At 35.7% G+C, this 19,409-nt stretch overlaps 2 protein-coding genes across 2 annotated transcripts; both read left to right on the forward strand.

Annotated features, from left to right (window-relative positions):
• Positions 1 to 7,531: 7,531 nt before the first annotated feature.
• On the forward strand, positions 7,532 to 15,632 carry LOC140802703 (phosphatidylinositol/phosphatidylcholine transfer protein SFH13-like). The gene is made up of 15 exons (XM_073158255.1): positions 7,532 to 7,809; positions 8,282 to 8,421; positions 8,512 to 8,809; positions 8,935 to 9,034; positions 9,718 to 9,984; positions 10,148 to 10,225; positions 10,307 to 10,408; positions 10,499 to 10,548; positions 10,661 to 10,760; positions 10,908 to 11,003; positions 11,105 to 11,209; positions 12,028 to 12,193; positions 13,495 to 13,874; positions 14,895 to 14,969; positions 15,165 to 15,632. Exons 2-15 carry the CDS (start codon positions 8,415 to 8,417, stop codon positions 15,183 to 15,185), a joined length of 1,845 nt encoding a protein of 614 aa, XP_073014356.1. The 5' UTR covers positions 7,532 to 7,809; positions 8,282 to 8,414; the 3' UTR covers positions 15,186 to 15,632.
• A 571-nt stretch (positions 15,633 to 16,203) lies between these two features.
• Positions 16,204 to 19,409, forward strand: LOC140780729 (GPI-anchored protein LLG1-like). The gene is made up of 3 exons (XM_073126450.1): positions 16,204 to 16,525; positions 16,626 to 16,682; positions 18,763 to 19,409. The coding sequence occupies exons 1-3, from the start codon at positions 16,444 to 16,446 to the stop codon at positions 19,113 to 19,115; spliced, it is 492 nt and encodes a 163-aa protein (XP_072982551.1). The 5' UTR covers positions 16,204 to 16,443; the 3' UTR covers positions 19,116 to 19,409.

The raw sequence follows: 19,409 nt of genomic DNA on the forward strand, positions 1-19,409 counted from the left end.
TTCCATCTTCCAACTCCCAAGTGAGAAGGAAAAAAAAAATCTAAATTATTCATTAAACCAATTTATCAAGCAAAATGCAATACTCTTATTATTTAATCCTAGAATAAAAACTTATTTTTTAAAAGATAATATAAATAACACCCTATATTTGATTTAATTAATACCGAAACGAACATCTAACTGAATAAATAAAATAACACCCTATATTTCAAATAATATTTTTATATTTTCTAAATTATTCTTATCTCGCTCCCCTACATTTGAGATTTAAAGTTATTGAATGTGATTTTTAATATTTTAGATGCTGGACTTGATCATATTCATTGGAAATCAATATTCTGATTTGTACCTAAAACATTTTGTTGTCTTAATATGATTCTATAATTAAGTTCACAAGATGGTCAAATTAGGTATGGCTAGAATTGATATCTCTTTTTTCACGTGAAATAAAAGAAAAGAGAGTGTTTTTTATTTTATTTTATTTTAAGGAAAACATATTTTATAGATTAACTAATCGATTACAAACGTCTCTCAAAATATCGGATACTAAAATATACCTAAGCTCTAGAGGATATCTCCCATCCCAAGTACACTCGAAACCTAAGCTTCTACCATAGTTAATAAGCCAGTCTGCAGTTCAGTTGGCTTTCGGATAGTGTGACTAACTTTACAATTTTTATAATTATTAGTTAGATGGATAATATCATCGATAATGGATGTTAAGGACCGGTGTGGCTTAGTGTGGCTTCTTACCACCTTGCAAAATGCCAACAAGAGTGGAAGAGTCAATTTCAATTCATAAGTTGGTGTAATTCTTTCGTTGAATACCAATCGGCGCCTCCCTAATTGTCAATACTTCTTCATTAATAGACGAATTGTACCGTCCACATTTGCGCCCGGCAAGAGATACAGTTCCATCAGGCTGTGAGACGATGAAACCAGTCCCTCCGGCTTCTGTACTGTTCACAAATGAACCATCACATTGAAAAGAGAGAGCTTTAATGGTTACATAATGTGATAATTATAAGTTTCTCTAAATTTTTAGAATCAAATCTTTGAATCTATGAGATTGAGCATATGGATGTTTAGTTGGACCTGGGCCTCTGGGCTGGGCCTTCACAAAGGGAAGTCTACTACGCTTTTAAGTCCTCCATTTCTCCAATTCCTAAAACCTTGCAGTCCCATCTCGTTTACTTGAAACTTCTTGTAAATATCTCGACCATTCTACTTCCTCTAAACTTCAGATCTACGAAATGAGCTTAATTTATCTTGGTTGGTTCCAGGAACTGCTTGTAGATAGCATTGATTCTGAGCAGTGGCATCAGAATAGTATATAGCTGGCTTCTTGTCTTATTCCTTTTGCTTCTGGAGTTGGATTACCACAATTTACTTACTCTTGTTTTGGCTTTTGGACCAACTCATTAAAGTAGCTGAAATGGACAAGTGTGAACTTTCTGAGTTCTAAAGGTTATTCTCGAACCAAGTAATTAAGTAGCTCATCTCTTCTTTTAAGGGCTTTTCTTCGCTTGTATACCCTCAAAAGCTTCTTATTTGATTGCATATTCTTTTTAATAGATATCTTCTGCTTACTTTATGATAACTATATGTCAAAAGCTTATTATTTAAAAGTTGAGAGTAATGTAAGCAAAAAGATATAGGTATTTTTATTCTTTTATTGTTAAATGTATTATAATTCAACTGTTGACTATAAGAGTTTTAAGAAATAATGATGTAAAAACTAGGATCCTGTTTAGTTTTTTAATTTATCTATATTTTATTATATGATTGTAAAATAAAATATTTATGTTTAAATAAGTTTACGTTAGGTTACTGAAAATTTTTATACATAACTTAACACATGATTTATATTATACAAAAATTTAGTTAATATATATATATATATATAAAGGAGTTGTTTGATTACAAAATATATTTAAGAAAGATATGATTCACAAATAAAATTTCTTATACATAAATCAAATGTCACATTTTAAAAAGTGACATTTTATACTTAAAACAAAATCCCAAATTTAAAACTTTTAATTTGCTTCTTCCAAAGATAAAAACTACCCCTAAACCTAATCCATGGGCTAAAAGTGGATACACAGACATCTAAGCTATCATAAATTCTTGTGCCTATCTACATAATTCCCTACATTAAAAAAAAATTCACATCCCCCACCATGCTACATGATGCCCTAACTCTTCAATAACAAACAACCCCTCTTTTGGGCCTCCCAATATTTGTCATTTGTCACATCAGATCTAACTTTTTTCACACCAAGTGTAAGTTAACTCATCAGGCTTTAATTACTACAGGAATCTCTGCACACTGACAGTTTTATATACCCTTCCTTTTGTTTTGACTTGCCAAAGTGGTTTATTCTATTCTAACTCTCACGCCACTTTGGACAAATGCATATCTAAACCGCATGCATTTAATGAGGATAACAGTTGGGTTAATTATATCTTACACCCAATAATTTCCTCTAATTTTATAGAACTCTTGTATAGATGATTAAATGACACCATAAATTCATTGTGGTGTCAATATGCATTGCAGTGTCATGGCCTCCATGATGTGTTGTTCTAGCTATTGCAAGTGGGGGAGATGAGATCACATGAAAGAGCTTGGGAGTGGCATTAGTTGTTTATATACTCCTATTAATTTAGTGGAGAAGGACATGATAAATAAATTGAGTTTGAAAGCTATATAACTCTGAGAATGTCAACCATATGACAATAACAAATGATATAATGGTGGGTGAAGCATGCATGTGAGCTTCTTTGGTCCCAAGGGGAGGGGAGGGGAGGGGCCCAAATTGTAGCTAAACTACCTTACTTGCTTGGTTGGTCATTCAAATAGGTATTAGTGCATATATATTGCTAAAGTTTTAATTTATTTTTATTATTCTCATCATATCATATAAATATTTATCATTCCGCGTCTACTGTATTTTATTTAAAATAATTCAAAATACTATATCGTTAATTTTTCTTAATAATTATATTTTTTTTTGCTTTTATTATCATACTATTAATTTTTTTTTATCATTCATGAGCCTGAATGCTAGATATGGACTCGACAAAGGGCCAACGGCCAACCTTCTCTAGGAACAGAGGCATTTAAACCCCACCGAGCTTTTAGCTGCCTAAGTTAAGCTTAAAATTATATGTGCTCCAAGTCATTGCGTTACCAAGCTGTTTCTCTAAGCTATTAACCTAATCAAGTTAAGTCACCAAATCACCAACCATCAAATAATTTCTTCACAATATTATTTTGGATTAGAGCTGAACACCTTCTTGGCCGTAAAGAATGTATCTACTAACTCTACTAAAGTTGGTTGATTTATGTCACTATCATATCATAACCCATATATTTTGAATAAAATGTCTCGAAACACTGTGACATTAGTTTTATCAACTATTAATTTTCATATAAATGGACTTTGAATAAGTTTTTAGATTAATGTTAAATTAAATAGAGCAGTAGATTTGAAGATCAAATGAGGGGTATTTTATTTTTTTATTTTTTAAAGTAAAATACAGTGATAGAATAAGAAAACATTTATATAATTAAGTGTGGATTAATAATGAAATAAAAAGTACATTTATCTTAAATAAACATTAATAACAATGAATCTATGTAGGCGATATAAACTAAATTTATTAGCATTGCGTTCCAGTCCAAGTCATCGAGTCAATCACACACCCCCACGTGATCTGCTACTTATTTGTCTGCAAGGCTACAGAAATTTTAAGTACCAGCCTTTGACGGGGAGTAAAATAATCAGCAGTAATTACTAGCCAATAACAGGCCGTCAAATACACGGAACGCAGAATATTCCTACATCCGTTCTGCACACAATCAGCTATTGCTCGCAGATGCGTCCGGCCGGTTCTTAAGAACTCGCCCGGTTCTCCCCAAAGCCATGGACTAAAAAGTTCATATTGGAATTTAGAGGTGTAAATCTACCTAAATTTTTTGTATTAAAATTTTTTTAATCATTCATAAACTCGAAAGCTAGGTATGAGTTGTACAAAACGTTAAACTTCTCTAGATACAGAGATATTTAAGCTCCACCAAGCTTTTAACCGCCGAAAAATTACTCCGAATCAAACGTCGTTAAAACTTACTCCAAGACATCGCGTAGTCGAGCTGCTCTTCCAAACTAACCTCACTGTCATGACACCAGCTGAATCGAACCAAACCATCAAATAATGTATCTATAATATTATTTAGAGTTGAAGTCGAACACGTATGAGCTTGTTGATTATAAAAAAAATATAATTACCGAGTTGATTTGTTTTTGATAGAATCTACCTAAATTACTATAATACGTTTTTTTTCTTAAAAATATCAAATGTTACAAACAAAATAAAAAGATCAAAATACACAAACGACCGTTCTGCCTAATCTGATAATCTAATTAAAAAAAAAAAAAGAATTGCGACGGACTCGGGAAGGAGTTGAAAGCAGCGCCATAATTGCCTTTGAGCTCAGAACACGGAGTCTGACATTCCGGGAGAGGGGAAAAAAGAAGAAGGAAAACAAATAGACGCCTTCTCCCTTTCTTCTTCTCGCATCAATCACTTCATTAATTGCGACCGACGAGGTACGATCACCACCGATCACGTGGGTCCCGCGCCATTAACTGCTTTTTGGCTCCACTCCACTGCCACCATAATATATATAAATAAATAAATATATAATTAATTAATCAGAAGAAAAGAGAGAGAAGGGAATCACGAGGCATTTCCTCGTTTATTGTGCCAAGGAATAAGATTGCGACAAGACACCTGAACAAAACATATATACACAGCGTACGGTCACTGAGATGCCTAATCATGGACAAATTGTAGTGGAATAATAATAATAGTTTAGTACGAATAGCAATAAGCCAGTAATATCTTGCTGGCCTTGGATTGGGCTCACTGTATTTATGTATGTAGGTATGTATGTATGTATGTATCATTTATGTGGTACTCACATGCAGTTTAATCCTAGTGTTATTGTAACACGATGGGATTAGGTCATGATACGAAATGATCCAAGAAGCCCAACGAGACTCGTTCCTAAGTTTAGGCTTGGCCTGACCACGAACCATATGCCTTTGGGCTAGTCTTTTTCTTCTCTCTATTCAACCACGACTTACGAGGTGGAGGTAGCTATCAGAAGATCACGTGAAAATAAAATAAAATAAAAAGGAGTTACTACAGTGGGAATGTGTCCGGCGAAAAGTGGAGACGTCTCTCCCGGGGCAAAAGGAGAAGAGCAAAAAGGAAGCGCGAGCCGCCGAGATAGCGACCTCTCGATGCGCGCAGGAGGGGGTAAGATATAAAATTACCCACTTTCTTTTGGGATTTGGGAGTCGGACTTATCTGCATATACACAATAATATAAAGTTTTACCGGGGTGGTATTGACAATTTTATTTTTATTATTTTTGGGCAGAGCAAATGGACTACTGGTGGTCCAAAGACTAACATGGTCTTATAGAATTGGGGGTGTTTTTCTTCTTAATTTAATTTGGCTTAGTCAGTTTGGTCAAGAACGGTGGACAACTATAACTACGATACGAGATCTGAAAATTGACTCAAGAAAACTAGCTCTTAATAAAGTTTTCAACAAGAAGTTTCCATTCTATATTATACCTATTAGATTTTACAATATTAAAAACCTCTCTCTATCCAATTTAAAATCTAAGTGTTATAATAAAAACAAAACCACTGTTATTTTAGATTAACTGGTACATTAATTAATGTAATTATGGGTCAGAGACAGCCCAATGCTTTCCTACTTTAATGAACTAAGTACATATCGGAGCCTTTTTTAAGCTTTAATTACCCTTTGTACTGTTCAGCAAGTTGAGATGTACTGAGAGGTAGAAGACAATCCTATGACACTCTCCTATCGAGTTTAGCACCACTGCGAGAAAGAAGAGGATTCTATTGCATCGTCTTACAGTGGTCAAACTTATTTGAATTATTTTTTTTTATACTTGGTGGTCCTCATTAGTACATACCATATTTCTTTATTACAAGATGGTATATATTTTTTAGTTTAAATAATTAAATCAATTTGTTTTGCCAATACTTTTTCTTTTTCATGCAACTACTGGTATATTTGCAAAGGAGTCCTATATCTTCAGCCATATTTGTAAAAAGATCTTTGATTCGTTAAAAAGAGAAAAACTATTATTTGTACATTTAATTGTACGTATAAAAGGTCCGTCAGCTTATATTCTTATCCCATTGTTTAATGCACCAATAATTTGGATATGATGGTCATAAAAAGTCTACCTCGGATAACATACATTAATGGGCATTTAATGCCTTACGAACTGCCATGCCACTGTATGTATGTATGGCATTAATGGTTAGATCCAATGTTTGCCTGGTATTAATCTCTTCTCTGGCCCCTTTTGCGGCCTCGATTCGTGACTCGCTAAAGAAATCTCTCCACTGGATTTATCCTCCCCAACGAAGCACAACCACAATTGAGCTCATCAATTTGATGTTGGGTCTCTTTCTAAGGTCACTTCGTGGGTGGCCAAAAGATTTTCTCTCAACCCTATGGCGATTGGACACGTAAGCTATTGTTTTTGGTAGACGGGTGGCGCTGGATAAAAAGCTGTCAACTAACCTACGCACCATAAGCCACCGATATCTCCGTGCGCCTAAAAGCCGTGTCCTTTCGAAGACAAGGCGATGCTAATACGACATCCCTAAGCCGTAGGATCGATAGACCACCTCGTTTCCACCGTCCATCCGCAGTGTTTTTTAGCTGCAGTGGTTTGTCTACTCTGACACCTTGACCACCCTCTTCTCTTTTATTGTTTAAACGAAGTCAGCGAGTTGCATCTCTGGATTTATATGCCTTCAAATGTCAAAATTCAAAACTATCGTATAATTTTAGGTTGCCAACCAAGTCGGCAGCTGAATTATATCCCCTATAATTAGTCAAGATGTGTATGTTATTTTCCAGGAACGTTCTTCTAATGAGTCTTAACAATGCCAAATGAATCCTTTTTTTATGTTAAAATCACTACTTTGTTTTTTTATAATTTTTTAATATATAATAAATTTGTAGATTAATTGTATACTAGTATACAAAGTGTAACTCTTGGTGTGATTCAACCACTAAGTTATAAAAAGTAAAATATATTTAAAAGAAATAGTTGTTTTTGAATATTAATAATCGTAAAGCTGTTTAGGTTGCTTAAAATATTATTATTCTTATTTTTTAAATGATGGATCACTGGTCGTCGGTGTGACCCGCACTAGTCGCCGTAGCGTCCCAAGAACTCGACCATCTAAGAGGCTTGGTCCACTTGATCCAGCCGAAAGGGACGCGCCAGAGAATTGTAGAATGGTAGTAGAAGCTATAATACAAACACCGTCTCGTATAAACGATCTATACCTTGTCATACTGCCGTATAATTCTCTGAAATTGAAATAATAAAAGAAATTAAAAAAAGCGAAGCTATGCTCTAGAGAGAGAGAGAGAGAGAGAGAGAGAGAGAGAGAGAGAGAAGAGCGTGAGAGAAATTAGAGAGAAAGAGCAGAGCGGCAGAGTGGTCGAATCTTCGAATTCTTTTCTTGAAGAAGCAAGCAAGGAGGAGGAGAATAGGGAGAAGGGAGAAAGATTAGAAGAGGAAAGGGAGGAAAAGGAGAAGCGATCCAATTCTTCTCTCTTCCTCCTCTCTAAATCATAAGATCTCGAGGTTTTCGTTCTCGTTCTTGGAGTTTATCGCCGTGAATCCCTTCGTCGGATCGTTCTTGATCTCAACCTGGGATTCTGAACCAGGTAAAGATCTATGGTGCTTGCTTGCTGCAGCTGAATTGAGGTCCGGATCCGGCGTTTTTGGAGATTTTTCTTTCGTTTTTTCTATTTTCCGGGTATTGGATCTGGGCATCGTGTTTTTGATGGCCAATGTAGGAGTTGGCGTAAGGTTTTTCTTATTTGAATGAAGGTTTTGACCGGCTTTAATGGGAGGATTAAAAGGATCTCGATGAGAGTAATCAGATCTGTTACGATCTTTGAATCCTGGGAGCTGTAAGTGAGATTTAATGTTGCTTTCCTTCCTGAAATCGGGTTTGGTTGCGGATTAGGATAACCGTAGCGAATGCAGATACATCATGATATTGTCCACGGTTTCTTTTGGACGGGTCCTCGGGGCTAACAGATTGGAATGGGTCCTTTCACTTTAATCGTTCCATTCTTTTATCTGATGGCACGAAGAAATCACATCCAAATTTTCTTTTTCTTCATGTTTTAGGTTCAAGAATCTAATGTGTATGCTTAAGCTTCAAGGTATGGGATCCTCATCAAAATGACTGCATTGAAGCAGAGATGTCATTTTGAATTTTATGGTCTGGAAAACTAGATCTTTGGACAGCATTGGTTGAAAAATGTCAGGTTGGAATTCTATTGAAGAACTTAAAATTTTAGGGACTTTTTTTTTTTTAAATCTCTCCGACTTCTTGATTGCGCAATGCTTCATTGCAGTCACCCATGCTGGAGATGTTGAGATAGTGGTCAGTAACGATGAGAGAAAAGATAGGAGATCCGACATTGAGAACTCAGAAGATGAGAGAAGAAGAACAAAGATTGGCTCTCTGAGAAAGAAAGCGCTGCATGCGCTGAAGAAGCGAGGGAAGAGGAAGGTGGACTTCAGGTTCCCTTCCATTTCGATTGAGGACATAAGGGATGCTGAAGAGGAGCAGGCGGTCATCGCGTTCAGGGAAAAACTAATTGCAAATAATTTATTGCCTGAGAAACATGATGACTATCATATGTTGCTCAGGTCGGCACGATTAATCTTCTTTGCTTTTTGTCTGAAAACATATTTAAGGACACATAATTTTTTTTTAGATATTATCACCCTTAATCCAGACACAGGTCGTGAATTAAACTGTTCATTTGATGCAGATTTCTCAAAGCTAGGAAATTTGATTTTGACAAAGCAACTCAGATGTGGGCTGAGATGCTTAGATGGAGAAAAGAATTCGGAACAGACACAATCTTGGTGGTGAGGCCACTATATCTTCTAAAGCTAGTAATCCAATATTGTCTTAAGTGATACTACTTGTAAGAGCTGTTTATCTTGGCCCTCCCCTGAGCTTATTGATGAAGAATCATTAGTCTCTTCAGATACAACTGAATATTCATGTTTGCCGAAAGACAAGATTGACCGGCTATATACTTTTGGTTGCATTTAGAGTTTGGATCTTCTTAGAGAGCAACCCTAATGTTAGTTCATATGGATTTAGGTTCTTTTTTCTTATTCTTTATTAGCTTCTTATACAAGTGGGTGTTGGTGGAGCTTCCACCATGGAATTGCTTCCAGAAATTTAGCATCCAAACATTAATGTCTAGCTTTAATTCCATTTGATTTTGTCCCATCCATCAGTCAGCTTTGTGCTGTTCAGTATTAGTGTTATGGCCTGTGGTCATTGAACCAAACTAACGACATGTTCATGGCCTTCTAGAGTTTCCCACCATGAACGATGATGAAAAATATCTTCCCTTAGAGCATGTCAATTACAGTACAGACATGGTAATGGTCTACTCAACAATGGGAGCCACTTCCATGGAAGGCCCCATTTTTCAGTAAATCTCTGTATGCATTTCATAATCAAATCCATTGCTTTTTTTTTATTAACATATTGTACTATCTTGTATTGTGACAACATTAATTCCTCTGCATTTCAGGATTTTGAATTTGAAGAGCTACAAGAAGTGCTGTGCTATTATCCACAGGGGTACCATGGGGTTGACAAGGAGGGAAGGCCTGTCTATATTGAGAGGCTTGGGAAAGTTGAACCAAATAAGCTTATGCAAATTACCACAGTGGACCGCTATATAAAGTATCACGTACAAGAGTTTGAGAGGGCTTTTCGTGAGAAGTTTCCTGCATGTACATTTGCCGCCAAAAGACATATAGGTTCCACAACTACAATACTGGATGTGCATGGAGTGGTATGTCAAACTCTTTGCTTGCTATGAAATTATACTATAACAAGAAATAATTTTCTTTGCATTAAATCCTACATTTTCTTTTTCGCACTATTCATAATTGGGCCATTTGTTTGAAGTTTTAGAAACTTGTTTAGTAATCTAGTTGTCTATGTAATCTATGCAGGGCTTTAAGAATTTCAGCAAGAGTGCAAGGGAGCTTATACATCATATGCAGAAAATAGATGGTGATTACTACCCTGAGGTACTTTTACTCTAAGGTGAATGCATTATTTTCAACTAGCTCTGGATTAGAATAGTAAAGGAGGTTATTACCCTTGTGTAGACGCTACATCAAATGTTCATTGTCAATGCTGGCCATGGTTTCAAGCTGATCTGGAACAGTGTAAAGGGTTTTCTTGACCCCAAGACTACATCAAAGATACATGTAAGCTTAATGTTGTTATGTTATTTGTGTGATTTCCACTCCCTATTCTCTTCTTTCATTAATGATGGTTTGACTTATCTTCTTGAGTAGGTGCTGGGAACTAAATATCAGAGTCGACTACTTGAAGCTATTGACCTCAGGTTGGTTTATATTGTCATATCTGACTAATTTCTTCTGATGAATTTCCATGTATTCTGGAAATTTGGTGCATGAGTCAGTTTTTCAGATTACTTTTGTGCAAACTCTTCTCAGTCAATTACCAGACTTTCTTGGTGGCTTGTGCACATGCTCTGATAAGGGAGGGTGTCTTAGGTCAAACGAAGGACCATGGAATGACCCTGCAATTATGAAGGTTGAACCTCTTTTGCAATGTTTAGCAAATGTGTATATCAGATTGTAGCAGCTTTTACTGGCAGTATTGTTACATTGGCACTATAAAGTTTGAGCATCTTGATGTACCAAGTGGGAGTAAAAGTAATGATTTTTTCCCCTTGTCTAGCTTGTGCATAGCATTGAAGCAGCTTCTGTAAGGGAAATTAGTGGAGTATCTGATGGAGAAGAAAGCGGCACTTCCCTTAGACTACGGCCACTAAAGGCAAGATTCACACTGTCCACCATCATTTTACTCTTAAGACTAATTTGATCACTCTTCTTTTTGACACTAAATTTTACTTGGTTGTTTCTTCTGAATGTCAGGGAAGGACTAGTGATAGATCGAATGCTGAATCAGGCTCGGATGTCGATGATCTTGGGTCACCTGTTGCATGTAGAACTGCTTGCTTGACTCCAGTTCATGAAGAAGTAGGTTAAACTCTTTTGATGCATACAGCATAGCATAGGTATTAGGTTCCATTTGTGAACTTGTGCTTGCAAAAAAGTGTTGAGAGTGATTATTTACAAAAGCTTCATGAAATGGTGGAGGTACATCTCAGCAGTTCTCTTTCAGTATGCCGACTGTATCTTCCTCTGTTATGCCATGAACTAGGTGTGAAGATTTAATCATGTGTCTCCGAACTAGCAAGAGTTCATGCCCTATGCTTCCCTTCTCGTTAAGATTTTTCTGTGAAATTACTTAATTATTTTGTGAGAGATGAATCTCTTGAGTGGTGACTTACTATCTATTCGCTATCACATTTTACTCTAATCTGGATAACCCTGAGTGACTAAGTTCCACTCAAATTCCACAGTACAGGAATATGTCAAAACCCTAACATCCATTTAAGTATTTAACTGTTAGGGAGTTGGTGTATGTGTATCACTTCCTCCAATAGTGCACTTATTAGCAAATGTACTCTTCTGACTGGGTGCCACTCATTTTCCTCAGTGAAATGCAATTTATAATTCAACTGACCTGTGTTTGGATCTTTGAAAGAAATGTGTGATTTTCTTCTGTCCACTTCCAGTCAAATAGTCATTTCTTTAATGCATAATTAGTAAACTCTAGTCCTATTCTTTAAGTCATGTGATATCTGTATTTTAATCTTGTTATTCTTTGGCTAACTTTTGCTATCTCAATATTTCCAGAAAGGTTTTTGTGTCGATCATTTTAACCCTTTCCATATTATGGTTATGAGTAACAGCTTTTGCAATTTAATCTTTTGTTAATGCTATTTGTTTAGGTCAGGGGATCAGATTCTACAGCTTACTACAGTTGTGATGACCAGCTTGCCATGGCGGATAAAGTTATAGACTCTGGTAGAAGAGGACATGGATATGTTAGACAAACATCCAAACAATTTAATAATCAGAGGCAGTCTTCGGCCACTCGAAGATCACATGTATTAGGTACGTACTGTCTAATATACTTTGTGAGGTATCCAAGTCAACCCTTTAAATTTCTGGGCTACCTTTTTCTTCTCCACTGTAAAAGTCAATTCATCAAAATTCTAGCTGATCTTGCAGTACCCTTTATTTTCTGGTCTGTTCAAACTACAAAATCTTATTTCTTGAGACAAGAAAAGTTTCAGGGGATTTGCAGCAAACTGCTTGTGTAGTATTGTCTCAGAGAAAAGAAAACAAATTGGCTGTACAATAAAGACCATATAGAACCATTTTGTTCCATACTTCCATTTTCTTTGTGTAGTTCTGACTGATTGTTTTATTTATTTATTTATTTAATAAAAATGAGTTTAGAAAGATTAGTGCCAATATGTGTAAAGACTAAAGAATTAGTTGGGTGAATTATTACTTCTAAGAAATTGCTGATGCTTGATCAGAATATGGTACATCTCAATGATGATAAGATAGCACGTAAGACTTACTTTCTGATGCAGTGTGATGTAATGGCTTTTCAATACTATTCCTAATAGCACTTAAGATTTGCTTTCTGTTGCACTGGATGCTGTGACTATCAGTGTTATTCTTAAATTTGACTACTAGTAGAAATTTTAGAATAGCAATTTTATGCACTTTTCAGAGAGCATTGCTCTGAAATGTGTAGTGCTTGCTTCTTTGGTGCTGTATTTGCTTTTAGTTGTGAAATGTTTTGCATGATATTCATTTTGATTTGTTGTTTTATTTATCTTTATCAAATCTTCCTTCTGCTTATTATAATTAGTTTCATCTTATTAACTAGTCTTTATACTTAGTTTTCTTGGTTCATGGTGTCTTCAGCTCTTTGCTACCTGAATATTTAGTCTTAATTAATTTCTTTTAAGTAAATAATCTTCATTTGTTGTTATTTATACATAGTCTTTCTAAATGAAGAATTGGAGAGTTTTCTGAAATAACTCATTACAATCTTTCCTAATTTTCTAGCTTATTGGCCCACGATTGGCCATTTGATTTCAACTTCTTAGACTATGCACCATGCTGAAAAATGAATGCACATGATTTTAATTTATTTACTCTGTAGATTTCATTGAAATTCAGTATTCTCATATTTTATGAATGCAAGTCAATATTGTTAAATAGTTTCAGATGATGTAGTCTTGTCTGATTATTAAATATGAAGTACTGAAAAAATGTCCTTTTAAGTTTTTGTCTGGTTGTTTTTGTATCAAGTTAGCTACCTTTGTGCAATGATTGTCCTACTTGGCTTCAATATTTTGACCTAGGAATATTGATTTCATCACCTCTTATCACAGGCAACTTGCTTCTTTATATGCACAATATCTGCAAAGATGACTCAGAGGAAAGAAGTTTGCGATATCTTGCAAGAACAGTTGTTGCATTCTTGCTCAAAGTACTTTCGCTCTTTCGTATCTTTGGTTGTAGACGAGAGAGGAGATTGGAGAATATTCATCCTTCTGATACACCAGTCTCTTCCCCCAGTCATCTGCCAGATGCGGAAGCTGTCGGAGAAGACCTTGTAAGTCCTTGTCTAGAACGCCTTCAAAAGCTTGAGTCAGTGTTTAAACAGCTTAGTAGCAAGCCCCCGGAGATACCACAGGAGAAAGAGCGTGTACTCCTGGATTCTTTTGATAGGATAAAGTCCATCGAGTTTGACCTTGAGAAGACAAAGAAAGTAAGTTTCTTGTTTTATCTCATGAGTTAATCTGCCTGATTTTGAAAATAAATAAAATCAACTATCAGAAGTATTTCTCAAGTCAAGGTAAACATGGACAGACTCTAGCAAAGCTTTAACTTGTGAATTACAGAATTATGTAACGATCTGTTTGCTTATAGTACATAGTTTTTAGCATACCATACTAATAATGTATCATTATGAAATTATTGTCGGTCAGTTGAATACTGCGTTCTGGACATACTAATAAGTTTCTTGTTTTATCTCATGAGTTAATCTGCCTGATTTTGAAAATAAATAAAATCAACTATCAGAAGTATTTCTCAAGTCAAGGTAAACATGGACAGACTCTAGCAAAGCTTTAACTTGTGAATTACAGAATTATGTAACGATCTGTTTGCTTATAGTACATAGTTTTTAGCATACCATACTAATAATGTATCATTATGAAATTATTGTCGGTCAGTTGAATACTGCGTTCTGGACATACTAATAAGTTTCTTGTTTTATCTCATGAGTTAATCTGCCTGATTTTGAAAATAAATAAAATCAACTATCAGAAGTATTTCTCAAGTCAAGGTAAACATGGACAGACTCTAGCAAAGCTTTAACTTGTGAATTACAGAATTATGTAACGATCTGTTTGCTTATAGTACATAGTTTTTAGCATACCATACTAATAATGTATCATTATGAAATTATTGTCGGTCAGTTGAATACTGCGTTCTGGACCTACATGCAGCTTTGTTTTACTGTAGTTAGTCAAATAACTTATGTGTTATTCTCAATAAGGTTGAATTGATTCTTTTGTTGTTCATTTTACCACAACATGAGATGGCCTTTTCTAATTCTTTCAGAACTAAAGCTGCCATCGATTTTAACAAATGTAATATCAATACGCTTTTTACAGGAATACCATTAAAAATTTAATCTATTTTACTTGTAGCGTTACAATAATTCACCACAAATACAAACTTTTTTTTTCTACTTTTCTGTTTCTCTAACTCTGTCTTCATTCAGATATTACATGCCACTGTGATAAAGCAGATGGAGATGGCAGAGACGTTCGAGTCTGTACGGGAGTCCAATCTTAGGGTAAGTCTGATTTTTTTTCATGTTCTGGCCATTGATTTTTTTTTTTTGGTGAATATTGTACTTGCCAAATCTCTTTCATTATTTTTTTTTCTTTATGTTTTTTCTTCAAGTCTCAAGACCGATATAGAAAATTGTGATGTGAGATCTGTTGCTTAGTTAGGTGCTTACTAACTCACAATTGTTTATATTCTGCAGAGAAGGAAGTTCTGTTCATAACCGGAGTAGTTGTACATGATGAATGGATGCATAGAAGGTTGCAGTTCTTGGAGTAGAGGCAGCTAGGAGAATATCTCCTGATATATGACTGCCTATTTTTGCCCATCTTTTTGGTTCTAGCTCTTTGTTTTTGTTCTTGATGTCAAATGTGCCACACCCGCTAACAGTTACAAGCAAAGATTGTGTTGCGGCATCTGATCGAAGCAAGCGTCGGGGAGAAGTTGAAAAGAACAAAAGACACATATAGGAACGATAATTAACAAATTATAGTTAATTATCATGTAAATATTTCTTCTCTCTTTTGCCATTACTTATGTTCCTCTTGTTGTATTGTCTCTTGCTTTAGCTATTATGGTTAGTAATAGTGAAACTACAATGTAGTGATCACCAAACTGTAATGCTTGTTCTTGTCCTTCAATATCCTAAGCCCTGAGGCATTTTGAGCTAGGATTTTTCAGCCATATATGCTATATCCTTTCAAACCAGCCATAAGATGTCAATGGGTTGGGCCGGGCCGGGCCTAGTTAATCTTTTGCATTTTATGATATCATGGTCATACATATATATATTTTTTATAAAAAAAACCTAATTTAAATAATGAAGGACAGCATACCGAATCACGTACAACGTCTGTATTTTGAAATCCATATCCATGTCGCGAAACCCAAAGAAATCTATCTCCAAATATCAGCTAGAACAACTAGGCCAATATAAATTAAGCAAAGTTGAACTAGTCTTCTTTTTGTGATCTTTAAAACTTCTTCTTATTTACCCCTTTTTATTCCAACCCAGCTGGAGCGGGTCCCCATCACAAATATCCAACTGCCTGGCAATCAATAATTCGACCTGCAACTGCAAAAGTTTCATGACTCGTAATAGTAGATAGTTAGTTCCAATGGATCAATCTTTTTCTTTTATTGATCAATCTTTTGTCACTGTCCGATCGACCAGAACCAAATCCCAGCCGTCTCCCAGGACTGGGTATCAAAAACCGCGTTTTCCTTTTTGTTGTCTTTCCATTTTAATAGCTAGTAATAGTGGCTCGGCTTAGTTGGCTCCAGCGATCGCTTCCCCCGAGATCCAGTCTTGACTCCGTCTCTCTCGCGCTACGCTGCGTTCCTTCGTGCCTGCCTCTCTCTCTCTCTCTCTCTCTCTCTCTCTCTCTCTCTCTCTCTCTCATTTCTACGACCACCTTCTTCTCTCTCCTTCCCCTCTCTTTTGCTCTGATCTCTGCGTGGGAGAAACCTCGTGCAGAGATATGGGTTTGAATCGAGGCGTGTCTTTGGGGGCTGTTCTGTTCATGGTTCTGGTTGGATTGGCTGCTTGTAGCTTCATCTCAGGTGATTTCATATGTTTTATTGTAGATTTTGGTTTCTTTTTATTTTGTTGGGTTTGTTTTGTGGACAATTTGGGTGCTTATTTTGTGGTTCGTTTGCTCAGATGATGTGTTTCAGCTGCATGGATCAACGGGGCGGAGCTTGCTCCAAGCGAAGAAGAGTAATTTCTTTTGCTGATCTGCATTTCTCTTGATCATAATGTGTTCTCTTTTCGTTTCTTTTCTCCTCGAGCAATACAAAAGAATTTGTTGAAGGAAAAGAAAAGATAAAATTTTACAACACAAATCAGTTCAAAAGATAGAACGTGTATGATACTATTCGTTGAGTTAGATCTGTTCTTTTAATTATTACATTGTTAAAAAAAGAAAAAAATGGTTACATTGTTTGGGAGAAACCCACCACAATCTTCCAACAAGATACATGTAGAATCTATCATTGGGAGCTAGATATGGACTATTAGTCCCTTCAAGCATAAGGTTGTGATTTAGTTTTGCATAAAGCTTTAGAAGCCAGTGGTTAGAAAATAAGCTTAGGTTTGGAATTATTATGACATTATAAATAAAGCTACTAAATCCACTCAATATTTTCTTCTCCATGTAGTTCATCACTGAGAAATCATTCATATCATGCCAGCAAATATCAGATGCATGTGAATCTTAGATTTCACAAACCAACTAGAGTAACATGGACAAACAAATTTGATAAAATTAGAGCAGCACCACCAGCATTCACCAGCATGTGAACTCAAAGTACCTATGCAATCTAAATCTATGACCTATAAAACCAAGATCAATAAGACATTAAAAGAAATTAGATAGTACATGAATAAATTTTCCTGATCTTCCTCACTGAATTCCATAAACAGACTGAGGACAAGTCAAAGTGATTAGAATAAGCTGATCCATTAAACCAAATAGTACTACTCTTGATCTTTTCAATGGCTTGTGCCATGAGCTATGGGGAAACCTGTCCTTTGCCACACTGGCTTGTCCAATAAAAAGAAATTGAGTTAGATAATACTCCTGATCTCAAATCAACCTTCCATTCATTGTAAGAAGAGCACATTACAGTCTGACATACATCCAGAAACATGAACTATTTCTTTCATTTTGATTCCTTGTCCCATCTCACTAAATCACCATGTTGAGCTTGTCTTTAATGGTTATCTTGTTATCCATACCCATTTGCCTTTTCATTGCAGGTGAATCTTTTTTATGGAGATGATAGTAAAGATAATTTAATGAGTCTTGGGATTATGATGCCTTAGGTTGTAGTCAGTCCGTCTTCTATCTATTGTTTACGCGTCATGCTTCTTGACCTTTCCAACTTTTTCCATGTGCCTGTGACATTTGATTACCGCTTTGCATTTGCAAAGGGGTGATAGCCCTCTCTTAATGAATCAACCTTTTCAGCTAAGACTTAACTTCCGTCCTCATCGCTCCAATTTTATATCTTGTTGTGAACTATGAACATCATAGCAGAAGCATTTTGTGTTTTATTGTCAAGTCCTTGCACAGAAGTTATAGCAGCAAGCTCTTTTACCTCCATTTTCCTTATTATAGTACAAAGTGAACTATTTAACAAGAAGTTGAGAAGCTATTTGAGCTTCCTTTCAAGATCTAACAGTAAAATTGCTAACATCAACAAATTCCTTGGAGTCGGTTCATATCAACGCAAAGACTTCCATTTATACTTTCAGCTTTTGTTCTATTTTGGTCCCGAAACTCCAATAGCTTTATCTAAACTTTCAGTATTTTTGTTATTTTGAGTCCTAAACTCGAAGGTCTATATCTACTACTGCCTTGCAAAAAGGCCATGAAATTCACATCATATGGGATGACTACAACTTATGATATACAAAGATATTCAGTTTTTAATGAGGATGGAGATGGTGAGGAGCACTCCTCCTTTTCACTATTACCATCCAAATTCTGCTGTTACTCGATGATTTTTACCAACCCAACCTATCCAGGTATAATTCCAACATAGTTGACATATCATAGGGCCACAAAGAGAAAGAAATGTAAAGTACTAGGTATAGTAAATTTTACAGAACTATAGTTAATCATCATATTTGTGAGAATTCAGGAATATGATGTGTAATTCCCTACTGACTTTTCATTGTATTTATATATAAATGTGGTCTATACCTTTGCCATCATTTCACTGTCTACTGCTTAGTATTTAGTTTATCAGGTTATAATGCTTGCTAATTCTTTTCCTTTTCACATCCCTTTCAGGTTGCCCTGTAAACTTTGAATTAATGAACTACACGATCATCACAAGCAAATGTAAGGGGCCACAATACCCTGCCACCCTATGCTGTTCTGCTTTCAAGGAATTTGCCTGCCCATGCTCCACTGAATTGAATGATGTCACAAATGACTGTGCATCAACCATGTTCAGTTACATAAACCTCTATGGCAAGTATCCACCAGGCCTGTTTGCCAGTGAGTGCCGAGAAAGCCAGAAGGGTCTTGCTTGCCCTCCTAGTGCGGCAATAGATGCTTCAAGTGCTAGACTCAGAACTATCGGAATGAGCTCTTTAATAGTAGTCATGTGTGGCATTGCCTTATCATTCCTCTTTTCATGAAGCCAAAGGGCTGTATATTTCTGGCAGCTGCGTGATTGCAGTTGTAGTTCAAAGGGCCATCTGTCTTCGGATTTCAGACCAATTTATTTTGATTTGCTATCAAGAGCATTGGATTTTCAGTTACAGACTTATGCATTATTTCTCTGTATATCATTCTCCTGAGTCTCCTTGAGTATTCTTCCTCTCCTATTTGGATACTCAGAAATGTAACTCCAAGTTTGTAATTTACATGCATGTACTAAAGCTTGTATGTGGCTGTCTTAAATATGCTATTTATGAGTATTTTTCTACGAA

The sequence above is a fragment of the Typha latifolia genome, chromosome 1 (assembly GCF_019914945.1).
Source record: "Typha latifolia isolate L0001 chromosome 1, TyphaL0001v2, whole genome shotgun sequence".
NCBI lineage: Eukaryota > Viridiplantae > Streptophyta > Magnoliopsida > Poales > Typhaceae > Typha > Typha latifolia.